The sequence below is a fragment of the Varroa destructor genome, unplaced genomic scaffold (genome assembly GCF_002443255.2).
Source record: "Varroa destructor unplaced genomic scaffold, Vdes_3.0 BEIS01000006.1, whole genome shotgun sequence".
Taxonomy (NCBI): Eukaryota; Metazoa; Arthropoda; class Arachnida; order Mesostigmata; family Varroidae; genus Varroa; species Varroa destructor.
Window position 1 is genome coordinate 16,942,537 of NW_019211459.1, and position 19,145 is coordinate 16,961,681.

The 19,145-nt window shown below is 42.2% G+C and overlaps 1 protein-coding gene across 2 annotated transcripts in view; it reads left to right on the forward strand.

The window, feature by feature from the left end:
* Nucleotides 1-18,372, forward strand: part of Snoo (Sno oncogene) — a 66,643-nt gene extending 48,271 nt beyond the window's left edge. For both annotated transcript variants that reach the window (XM_022812078.2, XM_086992217.1), the window contains 2 exons: nt 6,836-7,035; nt 10,820-18,372. In XM_022812078.2, coding sequence (XP_022667813.1) covers nt 6,836-7,035; nt 10,820-11,035 — 416 coding nt within the window. In that variant the 3' untranslated portion in view covers nt 11,036-18,372. The remainder of the gene's footprint in view (nt 1-6,835; nt 7,036-10,819) is intronic.
* The last annotated feature ends 773 nt before the right edge of the window (nt 18,373-19,145 follow it).

The following is a 19,145-nucleotide window of genomic DNA, read 5'->3' on the forward strand; positions in this document are numbered from 1 at the left end:
CCTTTTTATGGCAGCTCATATATTGTATTTTCATATGGTATATGTATGCATACAGTCGATACAAGCAACGATTTTTACTAGACTTATACAGTATAATGGCGTTTTCCTGTCGTTGCTATAGCTGTTTAATGGTTTTATGGGAAGTTTCATTAAGCTGGTTCCCTTCACACAGTTATTGCTTGAGCAAATCGTGGAGTCGGCAGCGACGTACGGCAGTGGTCAACGTGTGGCCTTGCTGTTTAGGGAAACGGTAGGATGGACTAGAAAGCGTGCAGCAACCAAGGCTTTTCTCTTAGCGGGTCTAACCCGCCTCCTCTAAAGCAGTTCGAGTAGCCAAGCTCCAGACACAGAAAGGCAGGAAGAAATAGGCGGGCAGAATTCGGCCTCCAGGTCGCTCTTTTCGCGGGCTTTTGCATCTCAGCTAAGTTATACTTGGTGGTTTGCTGGCTCATTTTCTCGATAGTTGGGCGGTGGCTGTCTTAGCCACCGTCGAATAGCTGGATCTAGAACGATCCCACTTGAATATTTATATAGACATAGCGTGGCCTTGCCCTCCATCTAAAGATATGCTCATACGAAGAACTCGTACAGACCTTCCTAACTGTATAGCTAAATCGTATCTAGTCAGGCCCGTTTTATGACAACATGTGCCTTAGCCTTTCCTACCTGTATCTTAGTATCATCTACGTTAAGTTATTAAGAACTTTGTTTTTTTTTCGTGTTGAGACTCATTCTGTCAGAGAATATTGGGCACGAAGGTGTTAGGTTGCAGTAATATATTTCATCTAATGATCTGCGAGTTCTCTGCGTGAAATACGAAATGGACGTAAAATGCTACTATTTGATTATATTCGAGTGCAAGCTTGACAAGCCTTATGAGGATGCTACCATACACAGTGGCCTATAAGTCCTTCCACCGCTCACAGGCTTAAAACTTTTCCCTTTTCAAACGATCCCTTTACTCTAGTTCGGGCGAAGTGGTTTTCGATCACCTTTATCCGCAACCAACGAGAAATAAATCCAGTCGGTTTTGCTCATTTTGCAGATTTTGCTCATTAATTTTGAAACATTTAGCATTAGGTGTCGGGGGCAAAGTATACGTGTGTGATGGCATTCTGCATTGTAAATAATACATATATATATACAATATATATATATGCAAGATAACAGCCGTAGCTGCGTGTTTGGCTTGCAAGCCCAACAAAAGTAAAAAACTTAAAGGCAGCTTATTTAACTATAGTTACTCCCTCTTGTGAGCTAACTAGAAAACTAAATATACATTCCACCATAAAGTTAAACACACAATCATGTCGTTATTTATTATAAATCTCTTTTATGCTGTCCAAGTTGCCGTTTTCACACGCCTTACTGTCATATACCCCCCAAGTCGTATTAAAAAACACATCGTTGTCGTTGTATCGTCCGCCGCGTGTCACCAAATCGCAAGCAGAGATCCGATAGTACAGATCCACAGGTATCGAGGACACACAGTGTCACCCAAGCTAAATCTACCTTATACAAATTGCACCCCCTTCTGACGCTTCAACGACAGACAGACCAATCTCAAGCGGCAGCAACTCCCTCGACTCTCGTACGCTAGGTAGACAAATAGATAAACTCGGTAATGAATTTCATAAAGCGCCGATAAGTCTCGTTTTTTAGAAGAATCGACCACAGCGAAGCGGGAATTGTCTTGCGCTTGAAATACGAACATGGGCTCGTATTTATAAATCATATGCCGTAGTAATGCTATCATGATAACGGTAGAGAAGAAAAATGCAAGCAGGGATACACGAAGTAAACATTTTTTGGAGAAGGGACTTCCTGTTTATTGTCAACATCGTCGTTTTGCAGTCCGTCGCCCTTATCATTCGACAATGGCACTATCCAACCTATAGAGTTCATCCAGTAATTATCATTTGTTCATTGTAGCCTGCGTCTACAGGGGTCGGCATCGTCTGTGTTGCTTTTATAAATATACATGAAATAATCTGAGCTTAAAGGCAGCTTCCTTAGATGGACATCTGCGAATCTCGTAACGATACCTTTAGATAACGACGCCTTATCGTGACGCCACTATTTTGGAAGCTTTACAGCCTGTTCCTGGGATGATTAACTTGTGTGGCTAAGATGGATGGAATACCTGCGATACGTGTGGCTCAACGCAAAGTGCACCATCCAGCGAAGATTTTGAGTCTCCGTCCGCGTCCAGTCAAAATGGAGTAATGAATTCACCTAGGTACCTATGAATCATTTCGCATTAGATTCAAGAGCAAGTTACTGATTGAACCGGGACCGGGCAAATTCGTCACTGCTCCTGAACTTCAACAGAAGCCGAATTGAATCTGCCCTTAAATGGGTTGCTACCCTCTAGGGTTCTTCCCAAGATCTTTAAGATGCGACTCTGTGTCCACCAACGGTCTATGTAAGCGCGAATTAAGTTGACGTTCCCTATCGACCCCTTTTTCCATGTGACGCCAAAAGTGCCACCAAGTGGGCGTGGTTGGATTGTTTTCATTGCTGCCCAGCCACCACCAACGAGGCCATAGTAGTCCATAGAGTCATTCTTGGCATATGGCGGCCATGTTGAGCCGCAAAGAGATAGAGAGGTCATCTCGAAGAGTCAAATCTACATTTGAAATAAGAACAAGTGAACTTCAACACAAAAATAGTCAGCGATAGCACGTATCACATCGATTAGACTAAGCGGACCGATGCAGGTGGTGCCACCATCACGCGGTATTTTGGGCTCGAATTCGAACCTCGAAACACTTCGTTTCATGCTGGGAGCCAGCCGTCTGATGGGATATCTAACGGAACCCATCGGGCCTAAAGCTCGTGCGATCTTAGGTTCCACCGTCATCGCTGCAAGCCAGGTTTAAGTCGCCTTGGAACAACTGTTACCTATCAGTATAGTCTCTTTGTTGCTTGTATAGAACGCAGTGGACAAATTGAAACGTATATCAAAACTTCATGTATTTAGCTGCTCCTTGTGCTTAACTAAGCTAGTATGATTTTGCGTCGGGCGATTCGCAGCGGCATCTGTGTCGAGTTTTCTTCTTGCGTCTTTGTGATAAAGCTAGTAGAGGTAATAACGTTTATCGTGACGACGGCGTCCGATAGACATGCGGAAAACGAGGAACCTTGTTGCAGAATATACTGTTTTATCTTTCCTATGGGGGGCGGTGGTTAAACCACGACAAAGATGCTACCACGCCCGTGGCTCAACAAATCAAGCAGAGCTGACGAGGTCTGCGTTATAATGAATTTAATGATCAACCTACAGGGCTGCTCATAGTTGTGTGCTGGTCCTGGGACCAACGCCGTTTGGCCCAGGCAGAAGCTGCTACATCGCAACAAGGCTGCTATCCGTCTGCCGTTGTTATTTTTGCAGCCACTAGCCTAGGTGAAAACCTTTATCGGGTACACGCTAGGTTGTGCAGTTCGTACTCAAAGCGTGTATTTGAGCGGGACCATTTAACTCGTCTAGCTTTTTGGCTGGCCCTTTCCTGTTAGCGATTGTTAGCTCTAGCCTATGACAAGAGCTCAACACAGCTGCCATAGATAGCTACGGCTGTAGTTATATTGAAGGTGTTAGAAAAGATCCTGATGGTGGTCGTCAGATACACATGTACTATACAGGGTGATCGGAAGTGACGAAAAAGAAACGTTCTCGAGGACGCCAGCATTTGTTAACCGATCACATTGGCCTAATTGAAATGGGAAACCTATAGCTCAACCCTTTTGTTTGTTTGTTTGTTGTAATTGCGATAAATGGCAAACACCATCCATAACTGCAGCAACCGCTATCAAGTACGTACTGAATATCCTGTAGCACGTAATCTGTTGTCATGACCGTATCAGCTGTTTGCTTGATGTAACGAACAGGGTCCCCACAGTGGCAGGTAGGCTCGCATGCGGTGCGGTGCTCAGTCAACCGGACGGTTATAATAACACTAAAACGATAAAAATAGAGTTCACCGCGAACATCATCTCCTTCATTACAGTCGCCCAACGAAGATCTCTTCGCTCTACTAAAGATTTCGGGGGGATTTCATTGTCTGTCCTGCCATTGGCCTTACCACTACCGCCGCCACTTTTATTGTCACTTATGTTTGCTAGTTGGTCTAGATAACCTGTTTGACTACGAGTCTGTACCAGTTTATCAGCGACCTTTTGCATTCTAGTGCAAAACTAATCATATCATCAATAAGAATAATCCAGCGTGATTACTGTTATTATGGACAGCAATCGTATGTATGAGTCTGCAGTTCGAATCACAGACACTTTCTAGCTATCGCCGTTCAATCGGAGCTGGTGGTCGGCCGTAAACTAATCATTGGTTGATTGGTGATGTTGCTACTCTTCACGGCATCATGGGTTGCCTTCCTGCCTCATGTCCTTCCATTATGAGACCTTCAGCTAGCTATATTAATGCTACGGCCAGCCGCAATGAGTGAAGCGACCGATTGCCATGCCCAAAAGACCAGAGCGGCCACCAGTTGGCAAGAACTTCTAGCTTAGTCCAATCAAAGCCGCGCGACGTTTAGCAGTCGGAAGCCGACGCAAGCAGCTGCGTCAAGCGCACTCATAGGGAGTATATATGGTGGCATGTTTGCTTCTGGCGAAGGCCAACTCTGGCCCTTTAGGTAACTAACTAGATGACTAATTCCTTCACAGTAATCTAAGCGCACGTTAAAGATGTACTCGCAGACCAAAAAAGTGCCCAGACGAAGGTAAGCGGCGGGCGGACAACCTTGAGGAACACCATAGGCCCCGATCCCGATTCTGCTGCTGTCAATAATTCTAGCATAACACAGCGGGCTACTGGGTGTTTTGCGTTGCGTCAACAACTATAAAGCTCAACGTAGAGAACTGCGATGGCCGCGATAGCCTGCAGAGTCCAGCTGATGGCACTTTGACGGTTGTTGTTCCTTCTCAGCGCTGCTATTTTTAGCAGGACCGTCTTAACCAGGCTAAGTCCGAAACCAGTGCACTTGACTATTGTGTCGGTCTGCGATGTTCGCTAGTACGGACATGAAGCCAGACAGACTCTGTCAACGATCCTGACGTTCATCGCGTTTTCGCTTTATTTCCAGCATTCGTCACTTAGTGACTGGCAATAGTAATAATGGCGGTGCGGCCCAGCTACCGCCGCCGGGGCAGCGACAACGTCAAGAAACGCAACAGGCGAAGCTCTGTAGAATAAATTCTTGTTTGGGATGGTTCCGCTAGATTTTTCGCTATCGTATGTTCGCTTAGTGATGGGCTACTGGGTGTCTCGCATTGGGCTTGTCAACAAATGCATCATGGCCTTGTGGGTCTGATACCGAAATGTTAGTCAATATGATAGTTGAGAACGCTTGTCGTAAACAGTAGCAGTGCATAGCCGTACCATTTTCTGCAATAATCATTGATAGCAATAATCTTACATTCTCTCAATGGTTATGAGAGTAAGCCAGGCGATTGGTAGTGAAAATAATAGGGTAGCAAAAATCATCGTGGTAGGGTTAGTGGTGGCCTGCAACCTTTTTTTTTTATGGTTGTTGGAATACTTGTTAATACCTTGCTTCTTTGTATCTGGTGATTACTCGTTTAACCCAAACAGACTGATGATAGGCAAATTATGCTTAAATTTCGCATAATTTTTCGCCATGAGTTTACTGTTATTCAAGAGAAAAATAGTTTTTCTAGTATGAAACATACGATATGAACGCCTGCCCGCTACAAAAAATAGCCCTTCACCTTAAATGCTATATATATATATATATATATATATATACGATCAGTGTAATACCCACGTAGTATCTTAATGGGTAACTTTCTAAGATTCTGCTTAGGTTCGAATTTCGTATTGACACAGGGTTTCGTTTCATGCTGGAACCCATCGGTCTGCAGTAACGCCTAATAACTTCAGTATTGGAAGTAACTTGTTTTTAAGGTACGACAAATCACGAACTAACGTTGCAAGGCGTATTAGAGTATAGTAACACTAATCAACAGAAAAGCAAAAAAAAACTACTTGATTAACCCAAATACAACTATAACCCGTCCAGTTCTTATATATTATAACAAAACAAGCAGATTACGATGGTTTCTCTGATGTGTACACGTTAAGGCGCGATTCAATATCGAACCTGAGTCGCCAAATGGTTACCGACGTATTTCCGTTAAAGAATTTCCCATGTAGCCCATGGATCAAATCTGGCCGTCTCGCAAGTCTTTTTTGGAAAAATACGCCCTTAACAGTGACGTAAGTGATAGGATAGGCCACAGTGGCTAACGCAGAATCGATTTAGATTAAGCGCTGAAGTTACTGATAGCTAAGGTAAAAAAAAAAACGTTTTTTATAGTAAAAATATGTTGGCTTATTTCAAATATCGGGTCGGTAATCATGGCACATGCAGTTGTGTAATACTGTCCTCACCACCGACAACGAGGTCAAATCTATTAGGGCCACGCGAATCAAAAGCTCGGGTGTTTCAAGTGAAATTCATCATTCTTACCTTCATTACATCGTACCCGCTTTGTGTAAAAATATCAATAATAATCATAGTATCAGTAAACACAAGTAAGTATATCCAGGCTGAAACTTGTATGTGTATTTTTTTATAAGCGGTTTTTTAAATGTCACGAGACTTTGGCCCCATTCTATACCCTATCTATGCATATATACGTTAGTAGGAATATATTTCTGATTGTTTACGTTAGTTATTATTGGAGTTAACATCTATATTATACTGTATTTTGTAATACTTCGTCTATAGTTAACACGGCTTTGTTTTGTACTGTTTATGCTGCTTCTGCTGTATCCGTGGCGATCGTCTTATTTCAGGTGCTGAACTCGATGAGCAGCCGTATTCGCCGGCGTTTCTGTATCAGGCCAGCGACATGTCGGGCTTACGGCGAGTGCTGGAGCAGCATAATCTCAACGCAAAGGCTTGCAACGACATTCTCGTCGAAGCATCGAGAATGGTTTACGGTTATCAACAGCTAGTGGACCATCTAGCGCGTCAGAAGAGGCAACTGGAAAAGGTCGGTTGGGCCTGATTACGTCAGGTCATCAAGATGACGTCATCATCCATTAAATAAACGTTAGCGACGAAAGACAAATCACGCAGCAATAACAAAAAAAGAAACCTTTCTGCTTTGCGGTTACCCCTTCGATAATTTACTTCATTATCGAATTTTACTATATTTTACCTTATGTTGTCTACAGTCTGTTCGCAACTAGTAGTTTTCTCCAGGCCCATACCTATCGCCCCTGTACCTGTCGGCGATAGCAACTTACCGGTGGAACAGGTCATAGAGAAATACCACGAAAACAAGGTGTTATCCCTAACTCTACACTAGGCTAAGTTAGCCTTGACACTTCTTTAGCACAGTTACTATACTTCTGGCTTATTATTAGATGCCTAATTCGTGCTGATTCCTTATACTTTCTTTGTACAGACCTTTTGCTTGCGTCGAAGATCCACCGCTCACAATCATAACCGTTGTTACACGCGTAGCAACAAAGGTCCCAGCAGAATGTCAACTACAATACGTCGACTGCCAACTTCGCCGCGTCCTTAACGCGCGTCACCGTCTAGCCTACCTGGTGGCGTCACCTGACAATGTTATTAGCGATATCTAGTGATACGCGCACCCTCTTTATCTGCTATAGAATGTCTATTACATTATATATGGGCGAGTAAACGCGTTTTGACCACACAACAACAACAACAAGTGCCGCTTTCGTTGGTGTTAACTGATATATAATTGGCATCTCTCTAGGGCTGCCAGCAGGGAGTTCCATACAGCTGTGGACTCTGTCCCGCTGGGTTTTAATGCCTTGCCCACATTCGAAGTCGTATACAAAACGTTGTTGCTATCCATAGACTACGGAGCACTGGAAAATGCTGCCGGTATTGCAATGATCCTTCGGCGTACTTGTCAGATGTTAGATACTCATCCGGCGGCCGCCATCGTGTTAACTAGTCAAGCATTGATCTCGTTGTTGTTACTATTGTCGTTACTACTGCACTCGTTAAAGCTCACCCCTTCGTCTAACAACGACAGCCGTCATTAGCTCGACCCGGCGACGATTCGCTTCTGCGTAGCAATAGCTGCGATTATAATACATTGATACGTTGTCCGGCTATCTCCTGGCTGAGTTGCCGATCACCAGACGGCTACTGCCTGCTGATACTGTTACCTAGTTACTGGATTGGTCGCTTTGTTTAGATCAGCTCGTCTGTCGTGACGATGCCGATTTGAAGCTGCCAGACGAAAAGATATCGTCGATAGCGGCCCGGGAACGCGGTTCAACTCACAGCGCCCATGACGGTGTTGTCGGGACAGGGAACAAATAGACGCCACTAAGGCACGACGCCGCTGCCGTATATCAGAAGGAAGTGGTACATAGTTACACTATCTCGCGATATAATTATAGAAGATATAAAAAAACATTAACTGAGTGATGAACTAGTAGAGGAACTGATCCGATTGTATCTACGCTTGACTCTTCCCGTGTCGTTGATGCTGACAGCGTGTTCGAAGAGAACGTCTCAAAACGTGAGCTCAGTGAGCGTAGTCAGACCTTTACTGAGGCTAATTAATAAGGTCAAGAGCAATTTGTTGATTGATACCTTGCCACAAGAGACATGGCTCTCGTTCGCTTGATGTTTGTTCCAGTCTCCTAGTTTGCCCTTCTGCATATATGTATAAATATATCCTATAACTTTAATAATTAAAGTTAAATAGTAAATAGATCACACTTGATGATCAGAAAAAGCAAACTACTAACGGTATGTCGCGTTAGTTTAACGTTCGAACGTTGCTTGTTGATCTCCAACCGAACTCTGTGTGACGGAAATCTATCAGCTCCACAGCCTCAACGCCGTCTTTCGCCATCCGACGTGCATTGTTCGTCAGATCCTCGTACAGTTGATCAGTGGATCATCCCGCATCCTTGTGGACCCCCAGTGACTAGTACGTTCAGTGTTAGCCGTAGGAAGACAGTCGGTTGAATTCGCAAAGCGCACCTAATAACAGTTTTTCCTATCTGCCCATATAAATCCCATATCGCTCGAATGGGTCGGTCCGACGTATTTCGCTATCCAGGTATTGGGTCACCTGTCAAACTCCAGACCTTACTCAGTTCATATACATGGCCCACACCATTTCTTCGTTTAGCTCTTTGCCGCTTCAGTAACCGGAACGCCAGTTTACTTTTAACAGAATGTAGTCTAGAAGAATTACGACACGTTATAAGGGATTGGACCTGAAATCGGCTATTACGTTAAATTATAACCTCATTGCTCTGCGTTAATAAACGTCCCAAAGGGGACAAATAAGACTAGGAGATAAGGCAGTTCCTTCTTTGTTATTAAGTATGAAACAGAAGATTTGTGTGCCTTCAGTTTCGAGCTAAATTTCTCAAAGGGAAATCCACCACATGCGCACTATCCGCTCCTGGAAAAACTCGATGGACTTTATGGCTGTATGGTTTACCCATGTTTTGCTAGCAACAACCCTCCTATATCTACTGCTGTTGATCTCGTTGCCACATTACCGCTACGCATCTGCGGGGCAGCAGACGGGCATTAGTTCTATCTGCAAGTCTGCCTTCAGAAATACGCTCAAACACGTCAGTGAGATCACTAACTACCCAGAAATATAGCTGATTGACTGGGCCACGCTGGTGCTGCTAGCCGACGTAATGTATTTCAATGACTTTGTCGATCTTTTTCCCTCTATGCAAGTCATCAGCCGTTGGCTGGACTCGCTCCTTCGACTGTTTATTCGCTGAAACCATGTCAGCAGAAGCGAAAGAACGTCGGTCTTTATGAACCTGTTACTGGAACAGTGTTGGACAGCGTATGCGATCAACAGTTGACAAACGTCCACCGATGACCTCCTCTCGGCCCGTTGCTGCTATCGCCATCGTTGCCGAGACTGGCTTTGCCCAGATAAAATGATCGTTGTCACCATTACTACTAGCAGTAAGGCTGTCTATAGCCCTTAGCTTCATAGACGATCAGCGCCATAGCCGACGACACAGCCATACCATGGGCCATCACATGCATAAGCTAATGAATTGGAAACGAAACAAAGTTAGTAGCCGTAGAGTCACCGGCAGCGGCGGAGGCGAAGTTCACGCAACGCTGTTCAAGACTCACGGACCGTTGGCGCTGCTGTGATTGCTGTTCCTTTAACCGTCGTCGTTGTCGTTCATGCACCAGGAGGGATCGTTGGTAGCTGAATCACATAATGAAGCGGCCAATCAAGCGATCAAGGCGTAATACGAACGTCGATGACGATTTGCCATCGTGTCGTCTTCCTCGCATATAAAGAGGCGCTGCGCTACGCTTTCCCGAAGCGAAAATAACGTCCAAGGCCAGCCGCACACGGGTGGCGCTGTTTGTCGCGTTATACATGCGCGGGTCAAAGACATGGCGCACGGTACGTCAGGGCCTTCATGTATATACAGACAAATACATGCACTGTGTACAGCGCTATATGTTTATATGTTTGTGTGGTTATTTTTTCGCTCAACAAACAATCGGACCAAACAAGTGGGCAGGCATGTTTTTGGTTCATTGGCACTGAAGTTGGCGATGCCGCGCCAGCAGCCGCAATAGCTGCAACGCAGATATCGCCTGTCGGTGAGATAAGGACAAACTGTTCGCTCAACTTTTTACTCGTATAGATAAAGAAAACGAGGGTAATAATTTATAGGTAGGTAAGAGAAGGCCAGCGTGCGTGTGCGCGCGTATCGACTTGAGTATCCTCTTTGTTGACTTCGTTGTGCCGTTTCCTGTTGTTCTGTTTTCAGGAGGTAGACCACATGAAACTGTCCGAGGCACCCTCACCTCAAGGGCGTGCTCTAGCATCGCCCGCTGAGTCCGAACTGTCTAAGCTCGCCGAGGCCCAGTCGCTATTCCGGGTAAAAGAAGAGCCTCTAGAAGACGACGAAGAAATGGCCGGTCCCGGTGACAAATTGGATCGGTTACAACTTCAGCGGGAGGGTCGTCGAATGTTGATGGCTTAAACAGCTTCAAAAAAACAAAAAGGTGAGGGGCAACGTAAATAAGTCGTAGCGACCCCTACCGATAATCACGAAGAAGCCGTACCGAGCTTCGCTAAGAAACTGAGGTTCTTTTAGCTGAAAAAAATTAATAATAATAATAATAATAACAATAATACAAAGGAGAAAAAAACGAATAAGGATAATAACAATTGTGGCTAGAAAAGAAGTCTCATAGGAAATCCGGAGGGGCAGGTCAACGACCAAATCAGCACCCCGGTGTGAAAATCGATTTCAGTCGTAATAAAATCTGAAGTTCGAACTATAGCGGTTGACCTCCGTTAGTGAACGTCAGACAGTCGCACAAGCAACAACAGCAACTCTAAAATAAAATGCTGCCAATCCAATGAGCTTTCCTGTATTTAATGAAGCTACATCGCCCAGGGGCAAAATCGATATCTGATAACAAATTTTAGTATATGAATTGATAGACGCAAACTTGTCCGAACTTGGGTAAGCGAGCGGCCGACGAAACGATTTCCGTATGACGATTCACGTGTGTATTTCCGCAATATGTAAGGAGTGACATTTGGCAAGAATGGATTTTTCTACAAAGGATTTCGACTGCTGAGGTGTGATGGCGGAAGCAGCACAGAGAAACAACGAGAGGAAAAAAAGGAAGAACGAGTCCGCAAACAACAGCGCCAAAGAGACTATAATCTGTAGGCCAAGGAAATGTTTTTACATGAGCAACCCGCTTGTGCGGAGTGGCGCGAATGGACCTAATTAACCTATAATCAACCCTGAGCAGATGAGTTTATGCGCTACGCTCTGACGTATTGAACAAGACGATAAACCCAGCCAAGCAAAGTATCTATCGAAAGAAAATGGACGTGTGTCCTGCCTGGTACCAGCAACAGTCGGAACTAGAGTTCGTACAGCAGCCGTACTGAAGACGGAAACTAGCGACAGAGAATCAACGATAAGTCATGGAGTGGAGGAACGTTTTGAGTAGTTATCGTGCAGGTGAACGGATGGACGGAAGACAAACGTGTTCTGTTTTTATCTAAGCAGAAAAAAAGCTTTCGCAGAAAAACGATAGTAGGAAGCTTATAATATAGTAATGATAATAATTATTATAAGAAATAAACAGCAGAGAAAGCTGACAGGCAGGAGTTTGAAACAACAGCTCAACTACTGTTAACCTAAGTTTCTTCTTAGTTGCGTTTGATGTGGATAGGGATATGGGCATGAGAGAAGGAGCAAATAAAGTTAGACAAATGCAAATAAAAAGAACACAATAGGTTAAGGATCTAATTAGCTAGAGCAATCCTTATATATTATGACGATGATCACAATATGATGACAACAGGCAAAAGCAATTCAGTTTACTGCTAGTGTTACCCACGGCAGTTGCGTAGGAGGAGTTCGCCATGAACAAATATAACAACCCAAACAGCGGTCTTGAGTTTTCAGTAATGTAACCCCAACCTCAGCTTACTCTGAAGTCACAGTGCATTTTCCGTCGACGTTCAAAGTTTATCGGCGATATTCAACATTGTATAGTAATTAATAATAATACTAGTAGCATTATCGTAGAAGTAGAGAAAGCTGCGATTATTATATAGAATGGCTATATATACAGAATGGCTGCGCAACATGGGAGCGGCTTGAGGCGAGTCCGAAGTAAAGGACGTGCAAATAGAGGCAAAGTTTAACATACGTGTTAATTGGTTGGTATAGGTAAATGTTAAACGGTAGATTTCACGACGGATATACAGAATTGTTGAAGACCGGGCTAGATATAGCGAAGAGTGAGGATGACTCGAAACGAAACAGATAACACACACACACACACACATACACACACACACACACACACACACACACACACACACACACACGCACATACACGCCCACACCCACGACGGAAAAAAAGATGCGGACATTATAGGCGGTATGGTGGATTATGGCCTACGTAGTCTCTGCGTACTATACGAGATGTCTCACTTGTCGTTTGGTTCGAAGCTTGGCGGTGTCCGCTCCGCTGTGTTCGGTGGCAATCTGCCGGCAAAAGCTGCCTCCTTGAGAGTTCGGGTGGCTATCGCTAGGTAAATGAAAACAGTGGCCATGAATAGATCAAAATTAAATGTTGATAACGCTAAGGGACGTAAGACCACTTGGCAGACGTTGAGGTAGTATCGTTGATGAGATATTCGTTAGGACTGAGATCTGTTTTTCAATGTTGGACTCTTCCAAGCCGTCGTTGGCACAGTGGCGAGAGATTCGCGTCACCAAAAAGCCGTTACTATGACGACTACATCAAAACTAGAAAAAAAAAAACAATCGTTAGCGTTGATTGTCCGTTAATGAGATTACCATAATCACAGTTTTAAATCATTGCTTAAAGGGAAGCGACAGAAATTAGCGGTACCAAGAAAGGGTCAATACCCTTCTTGGTATCTGGCAAGAGTAAACAGTACGGCTCTACACATTGGTAAATGAAATAAATGTATGCCGCTATAATTGTTAGTAACATTGTTTGTTATGAGAGAATGCTAAGAAGTGATGAAGTTTTAATGTTTTCGAAGACCAAATCGGCGTCTGCCCAGCCCCCCTCGAGCAGAATACACTTCGCGCTAATCTACGCTCTTACTGATTGCTGTTTCCATTAGTTGGAAAAAGGGCTTTTTAATTGAAGTTATAATTATTGATATTATGGTATAATGCGCCGTAGTATATAGATAAAGCGATGAGTTCATCGGAGTTTGCATCGTGTCAGAAGGATACGCATGAGCTAAAAAACCGAAACGTAAATCCAGTTCGAGGAAAACGTTTCTTCTCCTCCTAAGGCAAGCAGATATAGCCATCGCTGGATACATATACGTAGTTAATTATTATATTAATAAGTGTGATGATGGCGGTCATAATAATATGATAATAATTAGCACTGCTCAGACGAGTCGTAGTCGAATTGTTATAAATGAGTTGCAGAACGAGTAAACAACGAGTTACACGAATGTGGCTCGGGGCAAATAACCTTTTCTGGTGGCGGGTTTTTTTAAACTTTTCTCGAGCGTGCGCGTCGAGTCTTGGCTCGCCGGGTCGAATTGGAAATCAAGCGACCCAGTCTAACTAGTCAATCTTGTAGGTAGGCAAATAATGTAGAGAAAAAAAATCGCTGATCAGGGGAGAAAATGACGACTGCAGTTATTATGATCATTGATTAGTATTGTAAAGGGATATTTGTAGCCGAACATTGTATTGCACGCAGAGTAGCTGTCACACGCTACAGATGTATGCACAACTACATATATTTACACACAGACAGACACACGAAGAGAAATGGACCCTTACGAGGTCGACGGTATCAAAGCAGTTGCACAAATTCGATTCAAACAAAAAAAAAAACAACAACAACAACAACAACGATTATAGGACTGATACAGTTGAAACACTTTGAGATAACCCGATTACAGCAGAACGTCCAGGTTCGATAGGGCTTGTTATAGGCTACTATTACATTAACACTGTGTTAGTTTTGAAGAGCCCTAAATTTACTATATTTTAGGCAGGTTTATCTATACCAATTCAGAACACGAGACTTTATTAGCCGCGTTTTGCCAGGGCAAGATGATATGAGCCGAAGTCAGACAACAGTCTCCAAGTTTCTGTACAGCAGGTAAAACACGAAATCATTTATATTCTGTTCGAGCAGCAACAGACGTTTCCTTCGTCGAAATCATTGCACCGATCGCCCCTCTTCGACCTTTTGTTGAAACTACAAATTTTCTCACTTCTGTCTGCAGCTGGCACTCGATGACTACACTATAGCTCAATGACACTAATTAATTATACATCATGTACTAAAAAATGCAACAATACCAATGAACCAGTCTCTACATGAAGTACATAATGCCTACATTGTGTGGGTATATATTGATCGTACCAGCCACCATAGATGATAACAACAAACTTTAAGCGCCTACATAAAAATCAATCACCATAGCCACCACAAACAAAAAACAACAATTACAACTACGGTTATAACGGCTACTACTACAACGATAAGAACAGCAGCAACAACAACAACAACAACAACAACCACCAACTACCACAACAATGCGTGACTATCTGCACCTAGTAGGAGACAACATACGTAGTTCTACTTCAAGTTGACTGTTGAGACAGAATAGTCGTGTTTTCTAATGAAAATAATTATGGTCGTACAGATCCCGATTATTTGTGATGAGGAAGGGAGTGTCTGCATCTTGAAAGATGACGAGAAATGAGTGCGTGTGTAACTCTTTTTTTCCTTTCCTAAGAAAGTATAAGGCAAACAGATAGAATACTAATAATACCCGCATTGATCTGGATGATACAAATTGGTATTATTAGAAGGACGGCAAAAGGCTGAGAGAGAATTTATGACGGCGCTCTTTGCTGACTTCACGCATCGCGAACGCGGCACTGCCTCGCGAGTCTGTCGGGTCAAATGCCCGAACCACGAAGATAGAATGGTCTAATGGCTTGCATTATCTGCATCCGATGCGGATCGTAACGAAGATATCCAGTGACAGAAAATCGCGGCGCCGTACACGTATTGACAAAACATACGACCTGCGCCAATAACTGGGCGTGCAGCTGTTTAACTTGTGATTGACCTGTACCGCAAGTGCGTGATAATATAATCATGTTAAGTCTCTAAGGTACGAGAAAAATTTAATTCAACCATTTCTATTCAATTAGATTTTTTTGGCCAGCACATCGTACCGCGACAAGACCGAGCTATTATTTGGGCAGGAAATAGTGAGATTCTAAATACTGGACTAAGTTATTGACTATGATGGAAATTGAACATGGATTAACGGCCCATATGGCCACATAATTGAGAGCATTAGGCTTGCTTTTATGATTTGCTAGTGACAGCAGGCACTGAATAACTGAAATGAAAATTAAGAGAAAAATTAATAAAAAGGGAAGTGCGACACGTCCGTAAGAAAGCGAGTGTTCATGTCGCGTTTGTTTCGATGTGCCCATACCAATAATGATGAAGCTTTGATAGGAAATCAGGATGTCTGTCTGTGTCTATTTGTGATGTTTACATGTCCATACACTGTGTTTCAACTTTGTACTGGACTAGAGACATGTTTCCTGTATAAAAACAAAGAATATGATACTAGACTAATTACTCAACAGGATTAAAGAACGATATTCTACCAGCCAACAAAATGAAGGGTAACTGTCGAACGAACTAACAGCAGAAAGAAACAAAAATACTAGAGTTTCTATAGATATATTTATTAACATAAATAAAATGTGTCAAAAAAGTTCGATAATCTTGTATATATATATATATATATATATATATATATATATATATATGTGTGTATATATATATATATATAAAACACCTAGATACATATACGTACGTGAATATATGTGAAATACGAGTAATGCGTATTCAAGAAAGGACAAAGGTGGCACCACGGCCCCAGACACATCATTTAGCACCTCGAAAATATAATAAGAAACACTAATTCTAATTATCTACAAACACATTGATACTTTTTCTATATGACATACAAAAATGACAGTAGCGGTTAGGTTGTAAATTGTAGTTGATTTACAGAAAAGGCAAACGTTTCACTCACACATATATTTACAAATACTCGCCCATCCATCTGAAGTAGTAAAAGTTTGAAGGAGAGCAAGAAACATATATCAAGAAATGACTGCCCGGTCACACACGTAGGAACATGCACAAAAACACACACCGAAACATACAACACACACGCACACATTAACCGCACAAGCCAAATAAAAACCCATACAGATACGACATACCTTGTTTTACATAATTTATCATACATCGGTGGGGTACACACGGCAACAAAAAACACCCCAAGTTGAGAGAAAAACGTACGGCAAGTCACACACGCCCCAACCGATCTGCACATAGTCGAGTCAGTATAGACGACGATGTTCACGGTTTAAAATGGAAGAAACTCGTAATAGTGAAGGTGACGACTGATACACGAGACGAGAAAAATAGATGTGCTTCGTTTCTAAATTATTTCGCGTTCTACCAGAGCTATGTATATAAAATGACTTGACAATAATCATGGACTGATTTTCTTGATACTGTTTATGATAATATTAACATTATGAATTAATAACAATAATGCAATTGTAATATTGTCATGATTACAAGTACATGTTCAAGTGAGAGCCGATACGATATAGTAAACAATGGTAATGAAGATGTCATCAAATGAGTGAACACAAAAATGTCGTAAGACTATTAACAGTGACACCGAGAGCATTAAAAAAAAAAACAGCACCAGCAGAGGCAGCATTCAAATAAATGTGTTTTTATTATTATTATTATTATTATTATTATTATTACGAAGAGTTAATAAGCAAATGAAATGAGCTAAATGAAACGCGATACTGTCAAATAGATTCGAGTCAAATGGACATGAGTAATAGATCGACCAGTGTCGAAGTTTAAAGGGGCAAAAAGGAGAAATGTAAACTTTTCTTAAATAGGTTTGCTATTGCTGCGATTAACTATTGGACGGCAACATCAATTGGATGAAGCAGTGTAATGGCAAGCGAAAATGCAGACGATGTCAGAGTGACAGATTATGATTTGGGTGAGATTACACTTGGTTTGAGTCTTCTGGCTACGACACCAATCGGAAAACTCTAACCAATTAGACTAGCATGTAATGGCTAAACGCGTACGTTTGTTCAAATCGCGCGCGCAGGAAGACAACGTAAGAAACACAAGAGAGAGGGCGAAAGGGAGGCTTCGTGTGGTGGACGAAAGAGCCCGTGAAAATTTGAAAAGTTGTGCGTCCGTGTGTTTTGAAAAAATATTAGCACGTGTGGAACTTGCCCGTACAGCGTGACCAGGAATGGCTATGGAGTGGCAGAACAGAACATCAGAAAACATGAAAGCCATTCGTTGAAAGAGGCTAACAGAGAGGCTATAAAAGCTGAACGAAAAAAAGTGACACAATGAGCGATAACGAGAGATATAGCCAGAAGATAATGAGATAAGAGAAGGCCTTCAGTATAAAAAGAAAGATCTACCCCGCTTCGGTTGTATATAGTGGCTTCGTTTTTTAGCATTGAGTTGCAGTTATATATAATTATTATCTGTTACCTTGAAGCGGCCTGCGGTGGGTGTGGATCGGAAAAATCAATATCGGAGCCTCCGGTAGCCCCCACTGGTGGCGGATTCGGGTGTGTGTATATAGACGAAAACAGTTTAGGTACAGCCATATTGTGATCCCGCGTAAATGTTGCATAATAAATTAAAGAAAATTATTAAAATATCAAGGGAAAAATAACTGAAGGTGTCTTCTTTGTTAGCTATTATTGAGATAGTGTTGCTTTTTATGTGCTTTGAAGGATTAGATTTTTATTTTATTAATTAGTAAAGATAACTTTGTTTCAGTGTTAACGTACTAATACGTTCGATACTACGTTCAAAGAGAAATGGATAAAATTAGGCATCTATGTGCTGCTTTCGACATTATATAAAAAGTAAAGATCCTTATCAAAGTCGCACAAGAATACCAAATGCGGTCTGGAAAACAGATTTTTTTTTTTCGCCGTAGACATGATAAATAATAGAGAAATCAAGTAAGGTTGAGTAGCGTATTCGTTATTGGCAATTGCTAGCGTGAGCTAATTGTTCTACAGCGTTTGAAAGTTGACTAAAATTGAAGTTGTAGCGATGAAATTATGAAATGGTAATTTCAGGTTCAAGGCTATATAAAACATAGTATAGAAAAAAAAAAAACATATATATATATATATATATATGCTTAAGTATGTTTGTTCGTGTCTGCGAATGTCAGAGAATGGTTAGTTTGACTCAAGCAAATGTTGGAATATAAACAAATAACTCTTAAAATAGCCCTTCATCTTACAGGGTTGTCGTAAAATCAAATGAGCTTTTTCCACCACTGCTCGGAATATAATTACAACTGCCCGGTAGGTAAAATAATTCTTAACGAGATGAAAACTGCTCGAAGAATCGTTACTCTACAGGCAGATTTCATTTCATTTCATTATGTGCTTTTGAATTTTTTTGTTTGTGTGGAGCCTCCATAAGCGT